This window comes from Pipistrellus kuhlii, unplaced genomic scaffold (genome assembly GCF_014108245.1).
Source record: "Pipistrellus kuhlii isolate mPipKuh1 unplaced genomic scaffold, mPipKuh1.p scaffold_m20_p_20, whole genome shotgun sequence".
NCBI classification, from domain to species: Eukaryota; Metazoa; Chordata; class Mammalia; order Chiroptera; family Vespertilionidae; genus Pipistrellus; species Pipistrellus kuhlii.
This window is the reverse complement of record NW_023425516.1, coordinates 12,292,630-12,314,527: the sequence shown is the minus strand read 5'-3', so window position 1 is coordinate 12,314,527 and position 21,898 is coordinate 12,292,630. Positions and strand designations below refer to the sequence as shown.

Genomic DNA, 21,898 nt, shown 5'->3' with positions numbered 1-21,898 from the left:
CTGCGGAGGCCTTGGAGCTCGATGGAAGTCCCCACCTCCCACAGGCGCTGGGCTCGCTACCCAGACGGTCCCGCCCACCCCGCACCGGCTCTGCCAGGCGGCGGGTCCACCTTAAGCGGCGGCGGCAGGGGCGGGGGGATTTCCTGCCGGAGGCGGGCCTGACCACGGGCCTATCCCACGCAGGGGCAGAGTGCCCGGGGCTTCCAGAGGGGCACTCCACCCTGCCCCGGGAGGCCGAGGGACTCGCCTGGCCCCGGGCCTTTGACCCACCCACACTCCCAGCCTGCAGCTTGGGCCTGGAGGCCAGGGACCAACTCCCCCTGCCCTTAGGCTGTCCTGTCCGCTAGCGGACCTCCTCCGGCCAAGTGGCCCGAGGGCTGAGCGGTGGGAAGGAGGAGATACACAACCACGGTGCCCGGGCTGGGTCACCACTGACCCCCTCGTGGCGGGGGGAGGGGGGGCTCCCGATGAGACGGGCCTGGCGCTATGGAGCATGGCACGGAGCAGGGGCACCCGCCTGCCCGCAGGGACACGCTTCTCCGGGCTGCTTAGGGAGAGGTCTGCGGACTGGACACAGGGTGCCCGGTGGCCTCCGCCGTGTCCAGCTGGTGGGCATGGTTTTGCAGGGGTGCCGCGGCTGTGCTGTGCGGCTCCGGAGAGCCGCGGGCACTCGCTAGACCGGGGCACCCAAGCGAGGGGAGGCCCGCTATCTGAGGGTGCAGGGCCCGGGGCAGCGGGAGCTCGGGAGTCCCAGGCTTTGGGGGCGGCTCCCGCAGCCGGCATCCTCCAGAGGGCGTGGCGGTGGGGCGGGGCGTCCTCCCGGTCCTAGGGCCCCGCCCCGCGCCGCGCCCCCCGCCGCCCGGTCCACCTTAAAGGGCGCGCTGACATCAGTGCGCCGCCGCCGCCGCCCCGCCCCGGGGGTGGGATTTCCTCCTCCGCCGCCGCCGCCGCCGCCGCCGCTGCCGCCGCGGGTCCTGCGCCGCGTCCAACCCGCCCCGCCGACCCCGGCACGACCCCGCCGGCCCCGCCCGCCAGGCCCCGGGGAGGGATGCGGCGGCGCGGCGCCCAGGATGCCCCGCAGCCCCGGGACGCGCCTCAAACCCGCCAAGTACATCCCCGTGGCCACCGCCGCCGCGCTGCTCATCGGCTCCAGCACCCTGTTCTTCGTGTTCACGTGAGTCCGCCGGGGCGCAGGGGCCGCGGCCCGGCCAGGAGGGGTGGTAGGGACCGGGCGCAGGGACCCGGCACAGGGGGCTGGGCAGGACAGGGCTGGCACCCAGGGCTCTGGGCAACGGGAGCCCCACCGTGGGCTGAGGCCGTGGAGGTGCCTGTCCTGGGCACCCGGGAAAGGTGAGTCCTGTGTGTGTGTGTGTGGGGGGGACACCAGTGCCTAGGGGGCACCTAAGGAGTGTGCCAGGCAGGCCCCGGGCGTGAGCCCCCTGGGCCTGGACAGGAGAGTGTGGGCAGCGGCTGCCCAGGGTGTGGCTGCAGCCCTCCCCTCCCCGCAGGCTTCAGGAGGGGGACGTGGGCTGCCCAGAGCCACCAGCCCTTCCTGCAAGGAGCTGAGGCCGCCTCTGAGGGTCCCCTCTCCTGGCTGGCTGGCCGGCCGGGGCCGGAGCCAAGTTGCTCCTGAGGAGGTGTGGTCTCTAGCCCCTCTGCCACCGGCCTGCCCCCACGGCCCCCGGTGACACCGGCGTGGCGGTCCCCTCCTCCCTTCCCTGACCTTCACGGGAAAGCCCAGTGATCGCAGCCGGAGGGCCTGGGCCAGGCCACACCCAGGGACACTGGCCCCGGCGGGCTCTGGAGCCCTGAGGCGGAGGGCAGGCTGGGCGCTGGGCTTTGGCAGCTTTAGACACAGGCCGGCTCACAGGTCAGCTCCGTGCCCACGATCATAGCACCCTCCCGCCCCCAGGTCTCCTCTGGCACAAGGGGGGATTGGGGGCTTCAGACTTCAGCCATGCGGGTCGGTGACCACCCCCTTCCGCTCGTCCCAGGCTTAGACACAGCTCTGGGGACCGAAGCAGCCTGGGGACATGAAGCCAGGGACCTCTGTTCAGAGGCAGGTCAGCCCCCCTCCGCCCCGAGAGAGAGTGCACCTGGGGCAGGGTGGGCAGGGGGCCGGCCTGGCACCCTTCACATGAGCAGCGTGGCTGCTGGCTGCCTGGCGCTCGCCGAGGCTGCGCCGGGTGTCCATGGAGGCGGGCGAGCCCTCTACCTGGACTCCGGCGCTGGGTAGGTGCCACTGGCTGCCGGGAGCGTGTTTAAAAAAGGCCCGTGTGGTGTGTGGACGGGCTTATTTCTGGCTTTGGTGAGCAGGCGGATTCTTGTCACTCAGAAGCTGCTGGCTGTGGGGCAGAGAGGAGAGGGGCAGGTGGGCAGCAGGCACCGGAAGAGCGGGGCGGGGAGGGGGGCGGCGGCGGGTCCTTCTGGGGCTCCTGCAGGGGTGGGGCCTGGCACTGGGTCAGGGTGGAAGGTTCGAGGGGCGGGGGGGGGGGGGCTCCTGCTTGACCATCTCAGGTTCTCATTTCCTACGTGCACTTCAGCTTTTTTTTTTTTTTCCTCCCAACTTTCAAAGTCATACCTGCTCTCTATGGAGAACTTGTGAAATGCAGGGAAAGAAAAAAAAAGACATTGAGATGGACCTCACGCCAGAGGGCCCTTGTCTGTTTCTGTGGACTCCCCTGGCCTTGCCGAAGGATGCCTGTCCTGAGGTTGTGACCTCAGAGGCTCTTGCTTCCTGTCCTGGGGACCTGACCCTCCTCGAGGCAGTGGGCTCCAAGGCCGCGCAGCCTCTGCACCCTGCCCCGGGCCAGCCTCCCTCTGTGCTCACAGATGCGGTCTGGATTCAGGGGCGTCCTGCTAGGAGGAGGTGCAGGGTTCCTTTGGGGTACCCTGTGTGTGGCTGTGTCCCTGTGGCAGGATGGGGACCCGGGGCACTGGTCGGGGTCCAGGTGGAGTGGCCACCTAGCAGAGGGAGCCTCGCTCATCCCCAGGACTGGGCTCCCCAGTAGCCCGACCCCGAGGCCACATTGTTTGCACCGAATGAACCCTGGCCTGCCCCTGCCCCTGCCCCTGCCCCTGCCCCTGCCCTGGGAGCTGGGTTCCCGAGCAAAGGGGCTCTGTGGGACAGGCCTGGCCCATGAATGCTGGCACAGTCTGCCAGTTCTGGGCAAGCAGGGGTCCAGGCGGTCCCCTTCTTAGGACTTTCATCGGCCCAGACCCCATGCTTCTGCCCGGGTCTGCCTGGGCCTGCCCCGGACTCAGACACGTGCTTCCCTGTCCCTCTCCCCACCCTTAGGCCCGCAGGGCTGTCTCCTCTGCCTTTGATCCTCGGACTTCCCTGGATGCCGAGGGCCCCGGGCCCCCCCGCGCTGCACGCGGTAAACATGAGATGCCCCTGTAGGGCAGGTCCACACAGGCAGCAGCTCCTGGGGTCATGCGAGGCGAGGAGCCGGCGCCTGGAGGACCCAGGCCAGCTCGCCGAGGGGGCTGGGGCCAGCAGCACGTTCAGACTGGGGCCATGTTGCTAGGATGGTCTGTGCATGGGGAATGTGCCGGGAGGCGGGAGGAGGCCTCATCTGAGGATGGGGAGCACATCATAGGGCAGGTTCCCAGAGGCCCTCCTCTTCCAGGAAGCCTTCCGGGGTTCCTGGGGCAGTGGTGTCCCCATGTGCCCCAGAAGCTCCTCACACTGGCTCAGGGCCAGGCGGGGCCAGGTGGGAGGGTGTGTGGAAGGGCCTGGGCTTTTGCCCCTGCCCCTTACTCCTCCCAGAGCCCCTTTGCAGAAGGACAGGGACCCTGTGAGGATCAGAGGGCTGGGCTTTCTGGGCAGGATACCGATGCCTGGGGCTGGGCCGAGCCATCTTGCCTAGGCCGGGTGTGTGTGTGTGTGTGTGTGTGTGTGTGTGTGTGAGTGAGTTGATTCTGGGATGTCGGGGCTGATTCCCAGGGTGAAGCTGAGCTCTCCCCAGGCTCAGAGGCCCAGACAGGCAGCGAGGCCCAGCCTAAGACAGTGGGAGGGCCAGCCCAGCACCAGGCCAGACCATGGTGAGTCCTGGTGGACAGAGCAGCTGGCAGGGGCATGGGGAGGGGGGACTTGGCGTGAGCCCCTTGCCAGGACTTGCTGCCTGTGGCCCGCCGAGCCTCAGTTTCCCTCTCTGTAGGGATCAGATGGGTGGGGGCACCAGGGCAGAGTGGCCACAGACCGTCTGGTGCTGGGTATCCCTGTGCGTGAACACGGACTCGTAATGACGATCCCAGTCTTAATGAAGATGCCCGAGTGAAACATTTCGGTCCACATTGAACTTCGGTGCACACGTGGCCCCTGCATCACCCCCCACGCCCCTTGGGTGGTGTCTCCCCGTTGGCCTCAGCAGGACCTGGGGCCTCAGCACGGTGGCGGGGGGGGGGGGGGGGGGAGCTCAGAACAGTGGTGTGAGCCCCAGCGCTGGAGATGCAGGGGCTGGTCAGGGGGGAGGGCTCAGAGCTTCAGCTCGTTCCCCCTCCCTCTGGTCTCCCCTGGCCCGAGCTTGGCTGTAGCCAGCAGCGGGCGGCCAGCCTACAGGGCACGGTCCCCTGGGCGGGGGCGGGGTTACTTCCCTGTGGGCAGAGGGGTCCTCCTGGAGCTGAGGACAGACTCAAGGTGGGCTGAGCAGAGCTGCCTGTCAGGTCCTGCCCGGAGCTTGTGTGTCCTCACATATCCTTATGTTTACGTGTCCCAGAGCACAGGGAAGCCGGGTGTGTGTGTGTGTGTGTGTGTGTGTGTGTGTGTGTAAGGGCAGTAAGAGGCAGCCCAGCCTGGGTTGGATGGGGCTGGGTCAGTTGGATGGGGTTGGGGTCACTGGATGGGATCACTGACCCCAGCCCCATCTGCACTTGTGAGAAACGTGTGTTCGCAAGTGCATATGTCTGTGATTATGCAGGTGTGCCTGTGTGGCCATGTATGTGTATTCATGCAGGTGTGCTAGTGTGTGCACAAATGTACCTTGAACACGTGTACATGAGTGTTCACACATGCATGCCTTTTATGCACAATTATGTGTGCACATGTGTCTCTGTGCATGCTTGTTCAGTGCACACTTATGCATCCACACATGCATGTCTCAAATGGAGCGTGTTTGTGCGTCTGTGTGTGTTCTGCGCACGTGTGCATGCACCTGCCTCTGCGTGTTCACCTGGGAACATGCATGTGTCTGTGCACGTGTTTGCATGGGCTCGTTCATCGTCCTCCCTCAGCCCACATGTTTCCTGAGGTGGCTGGGTTCCAGGCCTGGGCAGCCTTGGCCAGTGAGCCATCCCCCTTAAGCGTGAGCCCAGCCTGAGCTCCCCTAACGGCACTTTCTGGTGGGTGCGGGCCCCCTGGGGGAGCCGGGGGTGGGGGACGGGGACAGGATTGCATGGGAGTGCCTAATCTTTGGGTCTGAATCAGCTGGGGGGATGGAGAGGGGAGGCGGAGTGGGCCGTGGCTCAGGTCCCAGTCAGAGGGCCTGCCCCCTCCCAGCCTACCCAGCACCAACCGAGGCCTGCCCCCTCCTGGGTGCGTGCGGCCCCGGCGGTGGGTCGGCGGTGCCCACAGTGGACAGAGACCGCCCAGCGCCTCCATGTCAGCCTGGGCCCATCACAGTGCGATTTCCAAGCCTGGCCCCGTGCTGCCCAGCTACACCCTCCTCCAGCCTCAGGCCTCTCGTCAGGGCCACTGTCCAGCCCCTGCGGCCTGGGCGCACCAAGGCTCAGGGAGGACAGAGCCGTACAGGCTGCCCGGGCCAGTGGGAGCTCTGATCAGCAGAGGGGTGGGGGCTGCCTGGGGTGGGGGCGGGGTTCAGCCTACGTCATGGCTTGAATCCCAGCTCTGACGCAGACTTGCCCCAAGGCCATGGGCATGTGTCGAGCCCTCCGATACCTGCTCCTTGTCTGAAAAACGGAAAGGAGCTGAAGCCGGTTTGGCTCAGTGGATAGAGCCTCAGCCTGCGGACAAAAAGGTCCCAGGTTCGATTCCGGTCAAGGGCATGTACCTTGGTGGCGGATACATCCCCGGTGGGAGGTGTGCAGGAGGCAGCTGATTGGTGTTACTCTCTCTTCCTTCCTCTCTGTAAAAAAATCAATAATATATGTGTGTGTGTGTGTGTGTGTATATATATATATATATATATATATATATATATATATATATTTTTTTTTTTTTTAAATGGGAAGGACGGGCGAGAAGCACCCCACATCTCCAACAGCCGGAGGGCGGCCGGTGGGTCTGGGGTATTCATCAGCCAAACCCGGACACAGTGGTGGGCGGGCTCGCTCTCCAGTCTCCCCCACGTGCCCTGCCTTCAGGGCCCACCTTCCTGCCGCAGCCCTGTCCACCCAGCTCCCGGCCTCAGCCGCCCGGCGCCTCCTGGGCTCCCTCGGCCTCTTCCTTCCGCAGACCAGGCTGCCCCGCCGGCCTCGGGCTGCTCAGGTGCCGCACTGGCTCTGATGCTTCCACTTGTCTTGAAACTCTTCATCCTTTTTTTCTTTTTTTAAATACATTTTATTGATTTTTCACAGAGGGGAAGAGAGAGGGATAGAGAGTTAGAAACATCGATGCGAGAGAGTCATGGATCAGCTGCCTGTTGTACACCCCCTACTGGGGATGTGCCCGCCACCAAGGTACATGCCCTTGACCGGAATCGAACCTGGGACCTTTCAGTCCGCAGGCCGGCGCTCTATCCGCTGAGCCAAACTGGTTTCGGCTCGTCATGCTTTTTTAAAAAATTAATTTCTTTATTGATTAAGGTATCACATATTTGTCCTCAACTCCCCCCTTCCGCCCCCTCCCATTGCAATCCCCCACCCCTCCAACTCTTCACGCTTTTTAATCAAGCGGAACATTTTCATTTTGGCAGAGATGACGTGGCCAGCCCTTCCCAGACGCTGCCACGGGGACCTGGTTCAAAACCCCCTCTCCCCCCGTTTGGGGTCCACAGCGCTCCCCTTCTCCGTGGGCGCCGGGCGTGCGTGAAAAGGCCACCCCCACTGGCATTGGGGCCTGGGCCCCCGCCCCCGCCTTCTGGGCAGACCAGGCCCCAGGGGCCGGAGCACTGTCTGTGTGCTGGGCCTCCGCAGGCAGGGGTGGGGGTGTGGACGGTAGGGAAGGGGTCTGTCGGGGGGTGCTCCAGGCCGCCCGGGAGAGGGGTGGCAGAGGGGGGCCCTCCTGGCGGAGGGAACCCCGTCCCCAGGCTGTGCATCCCCTCCAGGCGGGTCCTTCCTGGATTCGGGGCCGGGCGCTCGGGCTGCGGTGCCAGGCGTGCTGCTGTGGGCAGGCAGGCTTTAAATAGCTGCTCGCTTCCCGCTAAAAATAGCGGCGTTCCCTGCCATGGAGGTGGTTGCCGGGTGGCGGGGCTGGCCTCCGGCCAAGTGGGGCGTGGGTGCGCAGTGTGGCCGGCACTCGCTGGGCGACGGGCAGGGCTCACGGCGGGGCTGCTGCGGGGATCCCCCCTGCCCTGCCCCCCGACTTCGCAGGGAGCCTCGGGACTGGGGAGGGAGCAGCCCCCCGGAGTGTCCCTGCTTGTCCCAGCAGCCAGGGACCCTGGGAGGGAGAGACGGGGAGCCTGAGGCCTGAGGGGCTTGGTGGGTGTGGAGGGAGGGGACTCAGGGACCCGCTGGGAGTTGGGTGGGGCGGGGGCCAGAGGCCGGGGGCCCAGGGACTGGGGGAGAGGTGGGGGCTCTGGTTAGGCCCCAGGAGAACCAAGGAAGAATCTGTCTGTGTCACCGAAACCGGTTTGGCTCAGTGGATAGAGCGCCGGCCTGCGGACTGAAAGGTCCTGGGTTCAATTCCGGTCAAGGGCATGTACCTTGGTTGCGGGCACATCCCCAGTAGGGGGTGTGCAAGAGGCAGCCGATGGATGATTCTCTCATCGATGTTTCTAACTCTCTATCCCTCTCTCTTCCTCTCTGTAAAAAATCAAATAAAAAAAAATATTTATATATACACACACACACACACACACATACATATATGTGTGTGTGTGTGTGTGTGTGTGTATATATATATATATATATATATATATATATATATATATATATGAATCTGTCTATGGCAGAGCACCCATCAGGGAGGTAGGCATGGCCCTTACCGGGCCCTTACCAGGAGTCTGGGAGGGCTTCCTGCAGGAGGGGGCAGCCTTGGAGCCAAGCGGTGATAGATTTCGAAGGGGTGGGGGCGTCGTCCTTTCCTGGAGTCCCCCCCCCCACCCCCGCATTCTGCATGGTCACATGGAGGTGTAGGGGACCCACTGAAAAGGAGGTGCTGCCAGGCGGCCCGGACTCGGAGGTGGGCCCCTCAGGGAAGGGCAGGGACAGCTCCGCGCTGCACTCGCTGGCTGGGAGCCGGGGCTCCTGGCACCCGAGGGTGCCCGCGCTCAGGGGCCCCGCCGGGCAGGGACAGGTGCGGGTGAGGACGGACGTGGCCTGAGCCACCTGGCGGGGCCCTGGCCTCTGCCAGTCACGGTGCATGGACAGGGCGGGGAGCCTGGGAGAGACGCTCTGGTCACCCCTCCTCTAAGCCGTGCCACCCCAGGCCCGTGGGCCTCTCTGAACCTCCGTTTCCTCAGCTGTGAGTTAAAGTCCCAGCAGCCACCAGGAGGCTTGCTGGGGTTAGAGCTGGCACACGGAGTTCATGCCCCATGCTCAGTGGGTATGGCCCGATGGTTGAACAAAGGACAGGTGAGCAGGGGTCTTGCAAGTGGCCTTGCAGGCCTGTACATGCGTGTACAGACCTGATTTCTCCGCCCCCGAGTCCCCTCCCCACCCGCCCGCCACACTCCCGGCCCCAGCCCTTGCCCTGCCCCGCCCCCAGGTGCCCGTGGCTGACACACGCCGTGTCCCCGGCCGTCCCCGTCTACAATGGCATCATCTTCCTCTTCGTGCTGGCCAACTTCAGCATGGCCACCTTCATGGACCCCGGCGTCTTCCCCCGAGGTAGGGCCTGTGCCGGCCGGGCCCTCTGTCGCTCTCACTCGGGTGTGAGTGGCTGCCCCCGGGGTGGGGCAGAGTCTTCGGGGAGGGGGTTCCTGCCGGGCGGGCCGGCCGGGATCGGGGAGGGGGCCCTCCCGCCAGGGAAGTCACCTCCCGCCGCCCTCGGCTCCGCCCGCAGCCGATGAGGACGAGGACAAGGAGGACGACTTCCGGGCGCCACTGTACAAGAACGTGGACGTGCGGGGCATCCAGGTCCGCATGAAGTGGTGCGCCACCTGCCACTTCTACCGCCCGCCACGCTGCTCCCACTGCAGCGTCTGCGACAACTGCGTGGAGGTGACTGCCCGTCCCCTCTGTCCCCCCCCCCCCCGCATCCCCCCCCCTCCCTGCCCCCCTACCCCCCACTCCCTCCGTCCCCTCCATCCCCCCGCCCCCCGCCCCCTGCCCCCATCGTCCCCCCCTCTGCCCCTCCCCCGAAATCCCCCCCCCCCCGTTCCCGCCGTCCCCCACCCCCGCATCCCACCCCCCGGGCCCCTGCCCCCACCCCCCCACTCCCTCCGTCCCCTCCGCCCCCCCGCCCCCTCCGTCCCCTCTGCCCCCTCCCCCCGCATCCCCCCCGCCCCGTCCCCTCTGCCCCCTCCCCCCCGCATCCCCCCCGCCCCATCCCCTCCGTCCCCTTCCCCCCGCCCCCTGCCCCCCGGCTGCCCTGACATGCTGCTCCCGCCCAGGACTTCGACCACCACTGCCCCTGGGTCAACAACTGCATCGGCCGTCGCAACTACCGCTACTTCTTCCTGTTCCTGCTGTCGCTCAGCGCCCACATGGTGGGCGTCGTGGCCTTCGGCCTGGTCTACGTGCTGAACCACGCCGAGGGCCTGGGCGCCGCCCACACCACCATCACGTATCCCTGGCCCTGCCGCGGGGCGGTGTGGGCTGGGGGGGGGCACGCTTCTGGGGGAAACGGAGACATGGAGGGGGGCGGCTGCCGGGGATCCCCAGGGTGCGGGCGGGAAGTCTGCCCACGGGCACCTGCTCGGGGTCTCCTCCGCCCTCGGCTGTTGGCCTTAACGGGCCAGCATGGCCGTCATGTGCGTGGCCGGCCTGTTCTTCATCCCCGTCATCGGCCTCACCGGCTTCCACGTGGTGCTGGTCACACGGGGGCGCACGACCAACGAGCAGGTGCCGGCCCTGCGGGCGGGAGGGGGTGCGTGCTGGGACAGGGGTGGGGGTCCCCGATGCCCAGAGGGTCCCTGGGGGGCCGGGGCACGGCTGCAGGTGGGGGTGGGGAGGCTGTGGCCCGGCTTACCCAGGTGGGCGGAGCTCGGCTGCTGCAGCCATGGGGGGACTCGGGGTGCAGAAATTCCACAGCCCCCTGCAGAGACAAGCTGGGGTGACCCTGACCGGCCACCCAGGAGGAACCCCACCCCGCGGTCCGCTGAAGGGCCCCTTGTCCACAGGTGACGGGCAAGTTCCGCGGGGGCGTGAACCCCTTCACCCGCGGCTGCTACGGGAACGTGGAGCATGTGCTGTGCAGCCCCCTGGCCCCCCGGTGAGGCCTGGGCGGGGTGTTGGGCAGCGGGGAGGGGGGCCCTGTGCCCGGGCTCGGGGTGGGCAGCCGCAGACCCTAAGCCCGGTCTACGTCTGCCCCTGGCAGGTGGGGCGGGCCCTGCCCTCGGGGTGCGTGCAGACCGGGCCGGCCCCGCCACTGCCCCCTCTCGTCCGGTGCAGGTACGTGGTGGAGCCGCCGCCCCGGCTGCCGCTCGCCGCGCGCCTGAAGCCGCCCTTCCTTCGGCCCGAGCTCCTGGATCGCGCGCCTCCGCTCAAGGTCAAGCTTAGCGACAACGGGCTGAAGGCTGGCCTGGGCCGGAGCAAGGTGGGGCCCCGGGGTGGGTAGGCGGAGGGGTGAGGCCGCGAGGTTGGAGGGGCCTGGGAAGCACGGAAGGCGGAGGCGTTGGGCACGTTCTGCGGAAGGATCTCCGTCCTGGGGCCCCAGAGAGGCCCGCCCTCCGCCCGCCCTGACCGTGCCCCCTCCCAGTCCAAGGGCAGCCTGGACCGGCTGGACGAGAAGCCGCTGGACCTGGGGCCGCCGCTGCCCCCCAAGCCGGAGGCTGGCACGTTCGGCGGGGACCGGCAGACCCCACGCCCGGGCAGCGCTGGTGAGGCGGGGCCGGCCACGCGAGGGGAGGGGGGTGGGCGGACCCTGGCCTGACCGCGGCCCGTCTCCCCCAGAGAGCGCCCTGTCGGCTCAGAGGACCAGCCCCCCGACGCCCGCCATGTACAAGTTCCGGCCGGCCTTCCCCGCGGGCCCCAAAGCGCCTTTCTGTGGACCCGGCGAGCAGGTGAGGCAGCCCGGCCCGGCGGCCTCACCCCCGGGAGGCCCTGCCGGGGGCACGGAGGGCGCTCGCAGGCCCCCATTGCAGAGGTCGGGCGGGAGCGGCCCAGGGTGTCGTGGGCGGGGCTGGCACCGCGGTCCTGGCCGGCGTTGCCTGCTGGCACGGCGGTAGGCGGCTGCCCCCGGGAGCTGCATGTGCCGGGATGCCAGGAATGGCACCGTTAGTCACGCCGCGAGGCCCACGGGAAGGCTTCGGAGGAATCCGCGATGGTGTGAGAGAGCACATTGTCTGCCCTAGGCTCAGCACTCTGTGCTCGCCTAGGAGCCATCGGCGCCCCGCTCCGGGCTGCCAGGAATTCCCAGGAATTCCCCAAGCGTTCCCAGGCCGGCCGCCCGCCCGCCTTCCCGGCCACTGAGAGGCAGCCCTATGGCTGGACCGGCGCCCCTCGACCTGCGCGCGCGTGCGTGTGTGTGTGTGTGTGTGTGTGTGTGTGTGTGTGTGTGTGTGTCGTCATCCCCCCAAAGCCCCTCTTCTCGGGGCCCACTGGTCTCGGCAATGACTCCAAGCCTCTCTGGCCAGTGTGCAGTGGCCCTGCTTGGCACAGGGATGGGCGTTAGAGGGCCTCATCCAGGGCACCTTCTTGGGGTTGCCTTGGCTCCTACAAAGGGCCTGGGGGGTTCCCCCCGAGGCTGGCCCCTGAGGCCACATTTGTTCCTACCCATGCCCCTTCTGTTTTTTATTTTATTTTATATTTTATTGATTTTTCACAGAGAGGAAGAGAGAGGATAGGGTGTTAGAAACATCGATGAGAAAGAATCATCGATCAGCTGCCTATTGCACACTCCCTACTGGGGATGTGCCCAAAACCAAGGTACACTCCCTTGACTAGAATCAAACCTGGGACCTTTCAGTCTGCAGGCCAACGCTGTATCCACTGAGCCATACCAGTTTCAGCTTTTTTTTTTTTTTTTTTTTTTAATATATATATATATAATTGATTTCAGAGAGGGAAGGAAAGGGAGAGAGAGCTAGAAACATCCATGAGGAGAGAGAATCATTGGTCGGCTGCCTTTTGCACGCTCCCTACTGGGGGTTGAGCCCACGACCCAGGTATGTGCCCTGACCGGGAATTGAACCCTGACCTTGTGGTTCATAGGTTCATAGGTCGACGCTCCACCACGGAGACACGCCAGCTGGGCTCTGTGCTTTGAGGTTTTGCAGGTTCTTGTCCCCAGCCTGAGCCTCGCATCACTTAAGACCCCGTCTGTGTGGCTGTCCCCTGAGCTGGGCGGGCTGCCAGGACACTGACTGCCCTGGGTGTCTGTTGTGGCCAGTTGTGGCCCTGGTGTGCCCCAACACTCAGAGGTGGGATGCTCAGGAGAGGGCCCTGGTCCCTGTGTGGTTAGGACGTCGCCTCAAGGTCCAGCTGCTGAGGCTGTCCCTGCACCCCCATGAGAATACGCGCTGGAGCAGTGTGCACACCCTCCCCTGGGAGATACCCCCTGGGGCTGCTGCTGGCTTCACCCTGTCCTCCACGTCCTCCTCTGGTGGACACGGGGCAGGGATGTGTCCAGGGGATGGCGAGCTTCTGGGACAGCTTGTCAGTTGCCCCTGCCACCACCTCGATGTCACGAAGTGGGCAGCCTCCGTGTGGGCACGGAGTCTTCCGGGGACCGGGGACCGGGGGACCGGGTGGGGCGCGGCGGGTGGGCAGTGGCCGCTGTGCACCCTCTCTCCCCGCAGGTCTCGGGTCCCGACTCCCTGACCCTGGGGGAGGACAGCATCCACAGCCTGGACTTCACCTCGGAGCCCAGCCTGGACCTCCCGGACTTCGCCGCGGGGGGCGGCCTGCACGCCCCCTACGCGCCTTCCCCGCCGCTCGGCGCCGCGGACACCTTCTCGGGGGCCCTGCGCTCCCTGAGCCTCAAGGCGGCCGGCCGGCGGGGCGGGGACCACGTGGCCCTGCAGCCCCTGCGCTCCGAGGGCGGGCCCCCCACGCCCCACCGCGGCGTCTTCGCCCCCCACGCCCTGCCCAACCGCAACGGCAGCCTGTCCTACGACAGCCTGCTGAGCCCCGCCTCACCCGGCGGCCGCGCCTGCCCGGCCCACCCCGCGGCCGGGGGCCTGGCCGGCTACCGCTCGCCCTACCTGCACCCCGGGGACCCCCCGCGGCCCCCGCCCCGCAGCTTCAGCCCCGTGCTGGGCCCCCGGCCCCGGGAGCCCTCGCCCGTGCGCTACGACAACCTGTCCCGGACCATCATGGCCTCCATCCAGGAGCGCAAGGACCGTGAGGAGCGGGAGCGGCTGCTGCGCTCCCAGGCCGACTCGCTCTTCGGCGACGCGGGCGCCTACGACGCGCCCGGCTCCTACGGCCTGCAGCAGGCCGCCGGCGCCCTGTCCGAGGGCCCCCGGGGCCCCGCCGCCCGCTATGGCTCCCGGGACGACCTGGTGGCCGGCCCCGGCGGCGCCGGCTTCGGAGGCGCCCGCAACCCCGCCCTGCAGGCGTCCGTGACCTCGCTGTCCGGCGTGGCGGCCGCAGCGGCCGGGAGCCGGGCGCCCAGGACCTCCTCCTCCTCCCTGCAGGCGGACCTGGCCAACAACAACGCCCCGGGGCCCCGGCCGGGGAGCGGCCCCCACCGGTCCCCCCTGCGCCAGGGCGCCCCCTCCCCGCCCCCCAGCACGCCCCGTTCGCCCTCCTACGTGGGCCCCAAAGCCGTTGCCTTCATCCACTCGGACCTCCCGGAGCCGCCGCCCTCGCTGGCCGTGCAGAGGTGGGTGCTGGGGGCGCGGCGGGCTTGCGGGCAGGGGGCCGGGCGTCCGGCTGGCGGCGGGACCTCGCGGCTGAGCACGTGTGGGGTGTCCCGAAGGCCTGAGGCCGCCTGTGGGGTGCACCTTCCCTGCCGGAGGGGGTGTGCCCCTCCAAGGACACCCTGGCATGCCCCAGGGGTGTGGCACGATCTGCACCTTAGCCTAAAGCTCCACATTCTCTCCCCCACCAATGCTAGCACAGCCTGTGCCTGGGGTCCCCCAGGCCTCCTTCCTCAGGAGAAGGTGCTCTGTCCCCGTTCAGGAGGCTGAGCCTGGGGCACCGCACCCTGCAGCTCGGAGCTGGGGACCTGGGCCCAGAGGGGCAGGCTGGCCCAGGGCCCCCCCCCCCCCCCCCCCACCCCCCCACGGGACATAGCAGCATCTTCGGGGCGTCCCCCGCCGCCGTGAGCACAGGCCAGGGCAGGGAGGCCCGTTGTGGGTGTGACAGGCCCGGCAGGTGGCAGCCGCAGAGGCAGGGATGGCAGCTGGAGGAGGGTGGGCCCCCTGCCCTCACGCCTGGGCAGCGAGGTCGTTGTTGGGCGGGCTTCCGGGAGGGAGGGCAGCCCCTCGCTTTCCCAGGAGGCAACAGGGAAGGAGCCGCACAGGTGTCCCTGGGCCCCCCAGCTCAGGGCATCGGGATGGGCGGGACGAGGGGCCTGGCTGGTGGTGTCCGCCTGGCCGCCCCACGCCTGTGGTCTTTCTTGCCAGCAGGAGGACTAAGGGTCCCGGGGGTGTGCCAGCTATTCTGATGTCTGTCTGTCCTGGGACAGCACAGTCCTCCCCCTCTGGGCCCGGTGTGGCCGCTGGTTTTGCGGGCGGCCCCTTCCGGGCTCAGAGGCAAGGCTGCCCAGGGCTGCGTCTGCACCATCTGTCCCGTGGCCTCGCCGGCCTGTGTCCTGCCGTGGTCGGTCCCTCGTTCACCGTGCGTCCGCCTGTGTGTGTGTTTGCTTTGATGCAGGGACCACCCTCAGCTGAAGAACCCCCCGAGTAAGCTTAACGGGCAGTCCCCGGGCCTGGCCCGCCTGGGGCCCACCGCCGGCCCCCCGGGCCCCGTCACCAGCCCCGCCCGGCACACGCTCGTTAAGAAGGTGTCCGGCGTGGGCGGGACCACGTACGAGATCTCCGTGTGAGGAGTGACAGCCACCCGCCCGCCCGCCGTGGCACGCCACGGGGACCTGGACCACCCCCCGGCGGCTGCCCCCCACCGGCCCCCGACCTCTCTGCCCCGACAGAGGCGGTGGCCTGGCAGGTGTGGACGCAGCGGCAGGAGAGAGAACCACGCCGCCTCACGTCTGTCCCTCGTCCTCCTCCTGTCCACCCCCTTGTCTGCTCGCCGGGGTGCGGCCAGGCCCCGGGCCACCGGCTGCAGGATCTGGGCCTTGAGGGTCACCGAATGCAAATGTGTGGACTGCACCCATGTCCCCTCGATGGCCCCCAGGCCAGCCCCCGCCCAGGCCCTTTCTAGAAGGGTCACGGTGGCTCAGAAACGGACAGAGGGTCTGGGTCCCGGGCCATCCCCCCCCGGACGGAGGGCCCACCCACCGCCTGGCTGACCCTGACCTGCTGCCTCTCAGGGACCCCCTTGGGAGACGTCTAGGGTGGCGAGGTCGCTTCTGCGGGGAGGCCCGCCCCCCGCCCGCAGCCGCCCGGCTTCCAGGGCTCCTCTGGGTTTTGACGGACAGGTGGGTGGACAGACGGACAGACTGCCAGCTGTGGGTGGGGTCCTGGCTCCGTGTGTCCCCGTGTCTATGCGCTGAGCTGCCATGCCTCGCCCCTCGCCCCACTGCCGGGAACCTCGCTGTCATTGAAGCCTTAACCTCTGCTTTATGCTCTTGTGGTGGCACCGGGGGCCGGTGGGAGCGGGCACAGGCCGGACGCGGCGCGGGGGGGCCTCTGAGACCGGGAGTCCCCCCCCCTTCCCTGCCACGCGAGGCGGCCCTGCCCGAGGCCTGCAGAGCCGGGCGCCAGAGCCTCGGGCCTGCGTGGGAAGCACACAGGGAGGTGGGGCGGGCGGGGCCAGGCTCTGCCCGGCGCCCGGGACCTGAGAGTAAGCACACAGCAGTGTTGGCTTGCGTTGTGTCTGTTTTATGTTTTTATATCTACATCTATATATATCTCTAATTTTATTAAAAAAAGAAAAAGAGTCATTTCGATCCTTTCCTTGAGCAAGGCCAGGGCTGTTGCTGGTACTTAGGGGGCTCTGGGGGTGGAGGAGGGGGCGGGCGTCCCGGCTCCGGGAGCGGTGGAGGCCGGCAGTGTGGGGTCGGACGTTCCAACGCGTGGGCATTTCTGCTGACTTAAGCGGAGCTGGAGGCCTGGGAGGTGGGGGCCGGCCCGCGGGTCTTTGGCTGACGAGCGTGCAGCTCCCCCGGGTCTGCGTCATTCCTGGCAGCAACAGGGCTTTTGGAGAAAGGCTGGGGCTGCAGCTGCCCCCGGGGGGGCCCCCCAGGAACCCAGGGCCTCCCAGGAGGTGGAGGAGGGGGTGCCTACGGGGCCCCCCGCTGGCTGGGGGCCCTGTGGGGGCCGTTGCCATGACCTTCAGCTGGATTCGCTGGGCCCCCCACCTCTGCCTGTTAAATGAGGAGTATGGGGGGGGCGGGGGGGGAGGCATCGGGAATGCACAGCTTTTCAGGACTCAGAGATGGGGAGGCGGGGGTCGGCCCCCGTGCGGGGAGGGGGGGGTACCCCAGACCTTGGACCCCTGCCCCGGTCAGCCTCACGCTGACCTCCACCTTCCTTTCTGCTTCTCTCTCACGGGACGCTGCGGCCCGCAGGGGGCGGATCGGCACTTATAGCCGCGGATGGGGGCGCCGGGGCCTGTCCGGGGCGCCCCCCGGCCTGCACCTGTGCCACCTCGGCCTCCCCGAGGACCGCCCGCTGCTGCAGGCCCCCTGGAGCCCGGCCGCAGGGCTGCTTCCCCGAGGAGCTGTGTGCCGCCTGCACACAGCGGCCCCCGGCCTATCCCCCGGCCTCGCGGGGCCCGAGCGGGACGCCACGTAGGCACCGCGGGACCGTGGGGAGGCCCGGCGGCCACGGGCCCAGCCCTGACGGACTCCCCCGCCCACCGGGGTCCTTGACCGGGGGCCCACCCGCCTCAGGAAGCTCCCGTCTGCCGCAGGGGGTCCAATGCCCCCCAGGCGGGGCCCTCGGAGCTGCTGGGACCCGCACGGCCTTCCTGGGGCGTCACACCATCGCCTGACCTCCCCGCCTGACCAAGCACCTTAGACACCACTTCCTCCCCCGGAAGCCCGGGCCCCTGTGGAAGGCTGGGCTGGGCTGGGCCGGGGGTGGGCGGGTCTCAGGGTGTCCTGCAGGTCGCCGCCCTCACCCCTCCCTGAGCCCAGTGCAGATGCCTTAATGTCCCGGAGCCACCAGCCTGCCCAGCCTCTGCCCAGGGAGCCCGCTCTGCCCTGGCCCTGCCCGCGGTCTCCGCTCCTCCACTCTGAGGTGGATGCCTGCGCGCTCGGCCCCTTTCCCTGCCTCCGCGACCGCTCTGCCTCTCCCGCGTGGTGGGGAGCAGGCCACAGAGCTCCCATCGTCCTCGGAGGTATTCCTTAACGCCCTCAATAAAACGCTTGGTGTTCACCTCCACCGCTCTGTCCACCACCAACGTGGCTCCGCCCCTGTCCTCTGGGTCCTGGGCAGTCCAGGAGGCTGGGCTGGACAGGGACCCTGGGTTGAGGAGGGCACAGGAGTGGGGCGGGCGGTGGTGGCCGGGTGAGTGTGGGGAGCTTTGGGGGAGTCTCCTGGGCAGGGCCTGAAGTTAGGTGAGAGGTATGAGGCTCAGGCTGAGAACCCCACTCCTGAGGAGGCTGGAGCCCTGGGGATGCCCAGTCCTCACTCCGTGGGGAGACCCTCCTGGTCACACCCTCTGCTCAGCGCCCTCTGGGTGCCAGGGGCAGACCGGGGGCTTGCTGTGGAGGGGCCGCCATCCAGCGGGCAGGTGGGGCATGAAGGCCGGCCGAGATGGGGTGCCACCCTGAGGGACCCCCTACTTTCAGAGTAGCTCCAGGCTGCAGCCAGGGTCCCCCCATCTCCATGGAGACAAGCTCAGACGCCGTGTGTGTCACCACTGTATGTCCAGCCGCACGCAGGACCGGCCCCTCAGGGCAGACCCCGCCGCCCCGGTCTCCGAGGCTCCGGGCGGGCGGTGTGCGCAGCACCGCGGGCGGGGGCGGGGGCGGGCTCGGCGGCTGGGCGCCCGGGGCCGTGCTGGCCGCCTGCCGCCTCCGCGCTGGGGCCGCTGGGCCTCCAGCCTAGAAGGGCAGGAAGTCGTCCACCTCGAGGCGCAGGAACGGGCTCAGCAGGGCCCGGAGCTTCCAGACGGCGGCACGGCTCAGCAGGGGCGGCACCAGCCCCTCGAAGGGCGTGGGGTCCACCACGTACACGTAGGCGGCGGTGCAGGCCAGCAGGGCGCCCAGCAGCAGCCTCAGGGCCAGCAGCCTGTGGGCGGCGGCGGTCAGGGGGCAGGGGCACCTGGGGGGCGGCCCCGGGCGGTGGGCGGGGGTACCGGACTCTGCCCGCACACGCATGCACCACCTACCAGAGCTGGCCTCGGAAGCCCTCGGAGCATCCCAGCTGGGGCAGCACCTTCTGCAGGGGGGTGGGGAGCTAGTCAGAGCCTGCCCTTCCCCGTGGGATCTGGGTGCTGCGTTTCTGCCCCCCATGCCCAGGATGGGCACCTGCAGCCGTGTCTCCCCGCTGAATCTGACCCCGTGGCTCCTGGGGGGTCGCCCACCCTGGGCCTCTTCCACTGCAGCCCCCCTCCCCACCCCCCGCCCCAATCAGGGCCTTCGGGGTGGGAAACTGGGGGAGGGGCGGGGCTTACTGATAAGCACAGGTCCTTCCTTGCCTGGCTGCGGCACTGGGCGCGGTCCCTGGGGGAGGCGTACCGTCAGGGCCACGGGCACTCCCTACGCCAGCCTGGCACCGCCCCTGGTCTGGTGCCACGGAACCGGGGAGGGGTTGGGGATTGGTGCATCCCATCCTGAACAGGATGCCCCCGCGGGCACCATCCCAGCCCAGTGAGCCACGCCCGCCCCCCACCAGCCCCCGACAGCACAGATCACCCCAGAATCTCCAGCTGGATGTCCTCCATCTGGTCTAGCACGCCCCGGATGTCCTTCTTGAGGTTCTAGGGGACAGAGGGGGGTCAAGAGCCCTCCACCCCTGACCCCATCACCGCCCTGCCTCACCACCCACTCACTTCCTGCCTGCCCCCTCCCCTAGGTATGGCTCTTCGGGGACCTACCTGGAGCCCGGTGGCCTGGTTGTTCAGGGCCATGTGTACCTCGGCCACACCATCCCACACCTGGCGGGGGGAAGGCGAGGTCAGGCCCCCAGGAGGTGCCCTACCCCGGGGGGGCCCCCCGCGCCCCTCCCACCCTGGCCGGGCGGGCACCTCGGTGATGGCCATCTTCTTCCTCTCGAAGGACAGCCGGATCTGCTGCAGCTCGTTCTGGGGGAGGAGCACGGGGTGGGGTGTGGGCGGGGCCGTCGGTGGGCGGCTGCAGGAAGGCCCCGCTTCCCCCCGCCACCCAGGCCCAGTCCAGGCGCCCACCTGGGACTGCTGTACGAAGGACTCCTCGCCCCGGCACAGCTCCCGCCGCAGCAGCTGCAGCGGTGCCCTGTCCTCCAGGGGCCTGGCGCCGGCCTGCTCCCGGGGCTGCGGGAGAGCCCGGGGTCAGCCTCCAGGCTGTGGGCGGCCCCTGGGGTCAGGGACCCCTTGGGGCCCGGAGCGGAGAGTGTGGCGGCGTCGCAGGGCCAGCCCTGGCCGTCGCCAGAGTCCTGCTGGGTCCCGGCCGCTGCCAGGTGGGTACTCACCCAGGTCAGGGCCGTGCAGCTCGAGTGCTCCGGGCACAGGGGCAGGAAGTGCTGCCCTGGTCCCAGGAGGGCCCCCAGCTGCTCTCGCAGGTCCTGGTTCTGTCTTTTCTGGGGGCGGGAGGAGGCAGAGAGGTGGGGCAGCCCGTCACGGCTGTTTCTTGGGCAGGAGACGCGAGGCGGCCGGGGCTGGGGCCGGGGCCGCAGGGCAGGGGGCTGAGGAGGCCCAGGAACAGCTGTGAGCTCCCCGCACAGGCAGGTGCCGAGCCTGGGGCCGGCCCCGCGGCCCTGGCTGGCGCCTCACTCACCAGCTTCTGGTTCTCCTGCTCCAGCTGTAGGAAGGACTGCTCTGCAGGCCCCATGGGCCCGCTCTGGAGCTGGGGGGAGGCTGGCCTGGGTGGGGCTGGGGTCCCTGCCCCCGGGGACAGGTGCTGGCACGGGAAGGGCCTGGGCCCCATGCTGGGGGGTCCCCCCTGCCTGGACGGGCCCTGCTCCCTTCCTGAGTGCAGGGGCCAGCCCCACTCCAGCCCTGCCGCCTCCATCGGTCCTTGCCTCGCCCCCGCTGGGTCCCGTGGCCTCTGCCTCTGCATCTCTCCCTCTTCGCTGGCGATAAAGCCCTCGGGTCCTTCACTGCCTACGCTGGGCCCGCAGCCCGCTGTCCCCGGGGCTGGGAAGGTTCCAGAAGACTCCACCGAGTGGGTGGAGCTGAGAGGCACCAGGCAGGGCCACCTCACAAACCCCTGGCAGGGCGGCGGCTCCAGGCAGCCTCCGTGGCTGCTCGAAGTCGAGGGTTGGGAGCACTGGGGGTGGGAGTGGCCACAGGGCCCCAGGGTTTTCGGTCCCTCCATGCTTCCCTATGACCCCTTCCTGACCCCAGGTCCAGGCTCTGGCCTGGCCAGACCTACCGCCCTCTGACTGAGGGCCCTCCCGGGGGGCCCTCCCGGGGTCACAGCTCCCAGGGCCGCCTCAGGGCCTTGGTCACAAAGGCCCGGACTCAGCCAGGGAGGTCACAATGGGCGGGCCCCTCCCACCAGGCATCCCTGTCCCTGAAGTGCCCACCTCCGGTCACCCCTCTGCATCCTCACCCCACCCCCCTGACCCACCCAGCTACCCACCCCACCCTCCACCCAGCTACCCACTCCACCACCCACCCAGCTACCCACCCCACCCTCCACCCAGCTACTCACCCCACCCTCCACCCAGCTACCCATCACCCAGCTACCCACCCCACCCCCACCCAGCTACCCACTCCACCACCCACCCAGCTACCCACTCCACCCCCACCCAGCTACCCACTCCACCCCCACCCAGCTACCCACTCCACCCCCACCGAGCTACCCACCTACCCAGCTACCCACCCCACCCTCCACCCAGCTACCCATCACCCAGCTACCCACCCCACCCCCACCCAGCTACCCACTCCACCACCCACCCAGCTACCCACCACCCAGCTACCCACCCCACCCTCCACTCAGCTACCCACTCCACCCCCACCCAGCTACCCACTCCACCCCCACCCAGCTACCCACCTACCCAGCTACCCACCCCACCCTCCACCCAGCTGCCCACTCCACCCCCACCCAGCTACCCACCCCACCCTCCACCCAGCTGCCCACTCCACCCCCACCCAGCTACCCATCACCCAGCTACCCACCCCACCCTCCACCCAGCTACCCACCCCACCGCCTTGGCTATGTTCTTGAAACGTAGACCATACTGCAGACACGTGGTTAAAACAAAATCAAACAACAAGCGAGGTGTCTGGTGTGATCCTCCCTCACACTGAGGTGTGAGGGAGGATCTCCCTTTCTCTCTGTAAAAAATCAATAAAATATATATAAAAAAGAAAAATGTTTTTATTGATTTCAGAGAGGAATGGGGAGGAGAGAGAGAGAGAGAGAGAGAGGGAGAGAGAGAGGGAGAGAGAGAGAAAGAGAAACATCAATGATGAGAGAATCATTGATCGGCTGCCTCCTGCACGCCCCACATGG

The 21,898-nt window shown here is 68.2% G+C and overlaps 2 protein-coding genes across 3 annotated transcripts; one reads left to right on the top strand and one right to left on the bottom strand.

Moving 5' to 3' along the window:
* The first annotated feature begins 842 nt into the window (after positions 1-842).
* On the top strand, positions 843-17,102 carry ZDHHC8 (zinc finger DHHC-type palmitoyltransferase 8). Of its 2 annotated transcripts, none has more exons than XM_045585486.1 (11): positions 843-1,174; positions 8,828-8,949; positions 9,125-9,282; positions 9,675-9,847; positions 10,023-10,125; positions 10,404-10,495; positions 10,675-10,819; positions 10,982-11,102; positions 11,176-11,285; positions 13,023-14,050; positions 16,862-17,102. In XM_045585486.1, the coding sequence occupies exons 1-11, from the start codon at positions 1,071-1,073 to the stop codon at positions 17,085-17,087; spliced, it is 2,382 nt and encodes a 793-aa protein (XP_045441442.1). In that variant the 5' UTR covers positions 843-1,070; the 3' UTR covers positions 17,088-17,102. The 2 variants fall into 2 exon arrangements, with proteins under 2 accessions (XP_045441442.1, XP_036305544.1); XM_036449651.2 differs by lacking the exon at positions 16,862-17,102 and adding an exon at positions 15,046-16,248 and having other exon boundaries at positions 938-1,174.
* A 1,241-nt stretch (positions 17,103-18,343) lies between these two features.
* Positions 18,344-20,755, bottom strand: CCDC188 (coiled-coil domain containing 188). Its single transcript, XM_045585493.1, has 9 exons — positions 20,216-20,755; positions 19,911-20,018; positions 19,648-19,752; positions 19,489-19,545; positions 19,339-19,398; positions 19,157-19,221; positions 18,916-18,964; positions 18,631-18,683; positions 18,344-18,530 (listed from the first exon to the last, which is right to left on the bottom strand). The coding sequence occupies exons 1-9, from the start codon at positions 20,753-20,755 to the stop codon at positions 18,344-18,346; spliced, it is 1,224 nt and encodes a 407-aa protein (XP_045441449.1).
* Positions 20,756-21,898: the final 1,143 nt, after the last annotated feature.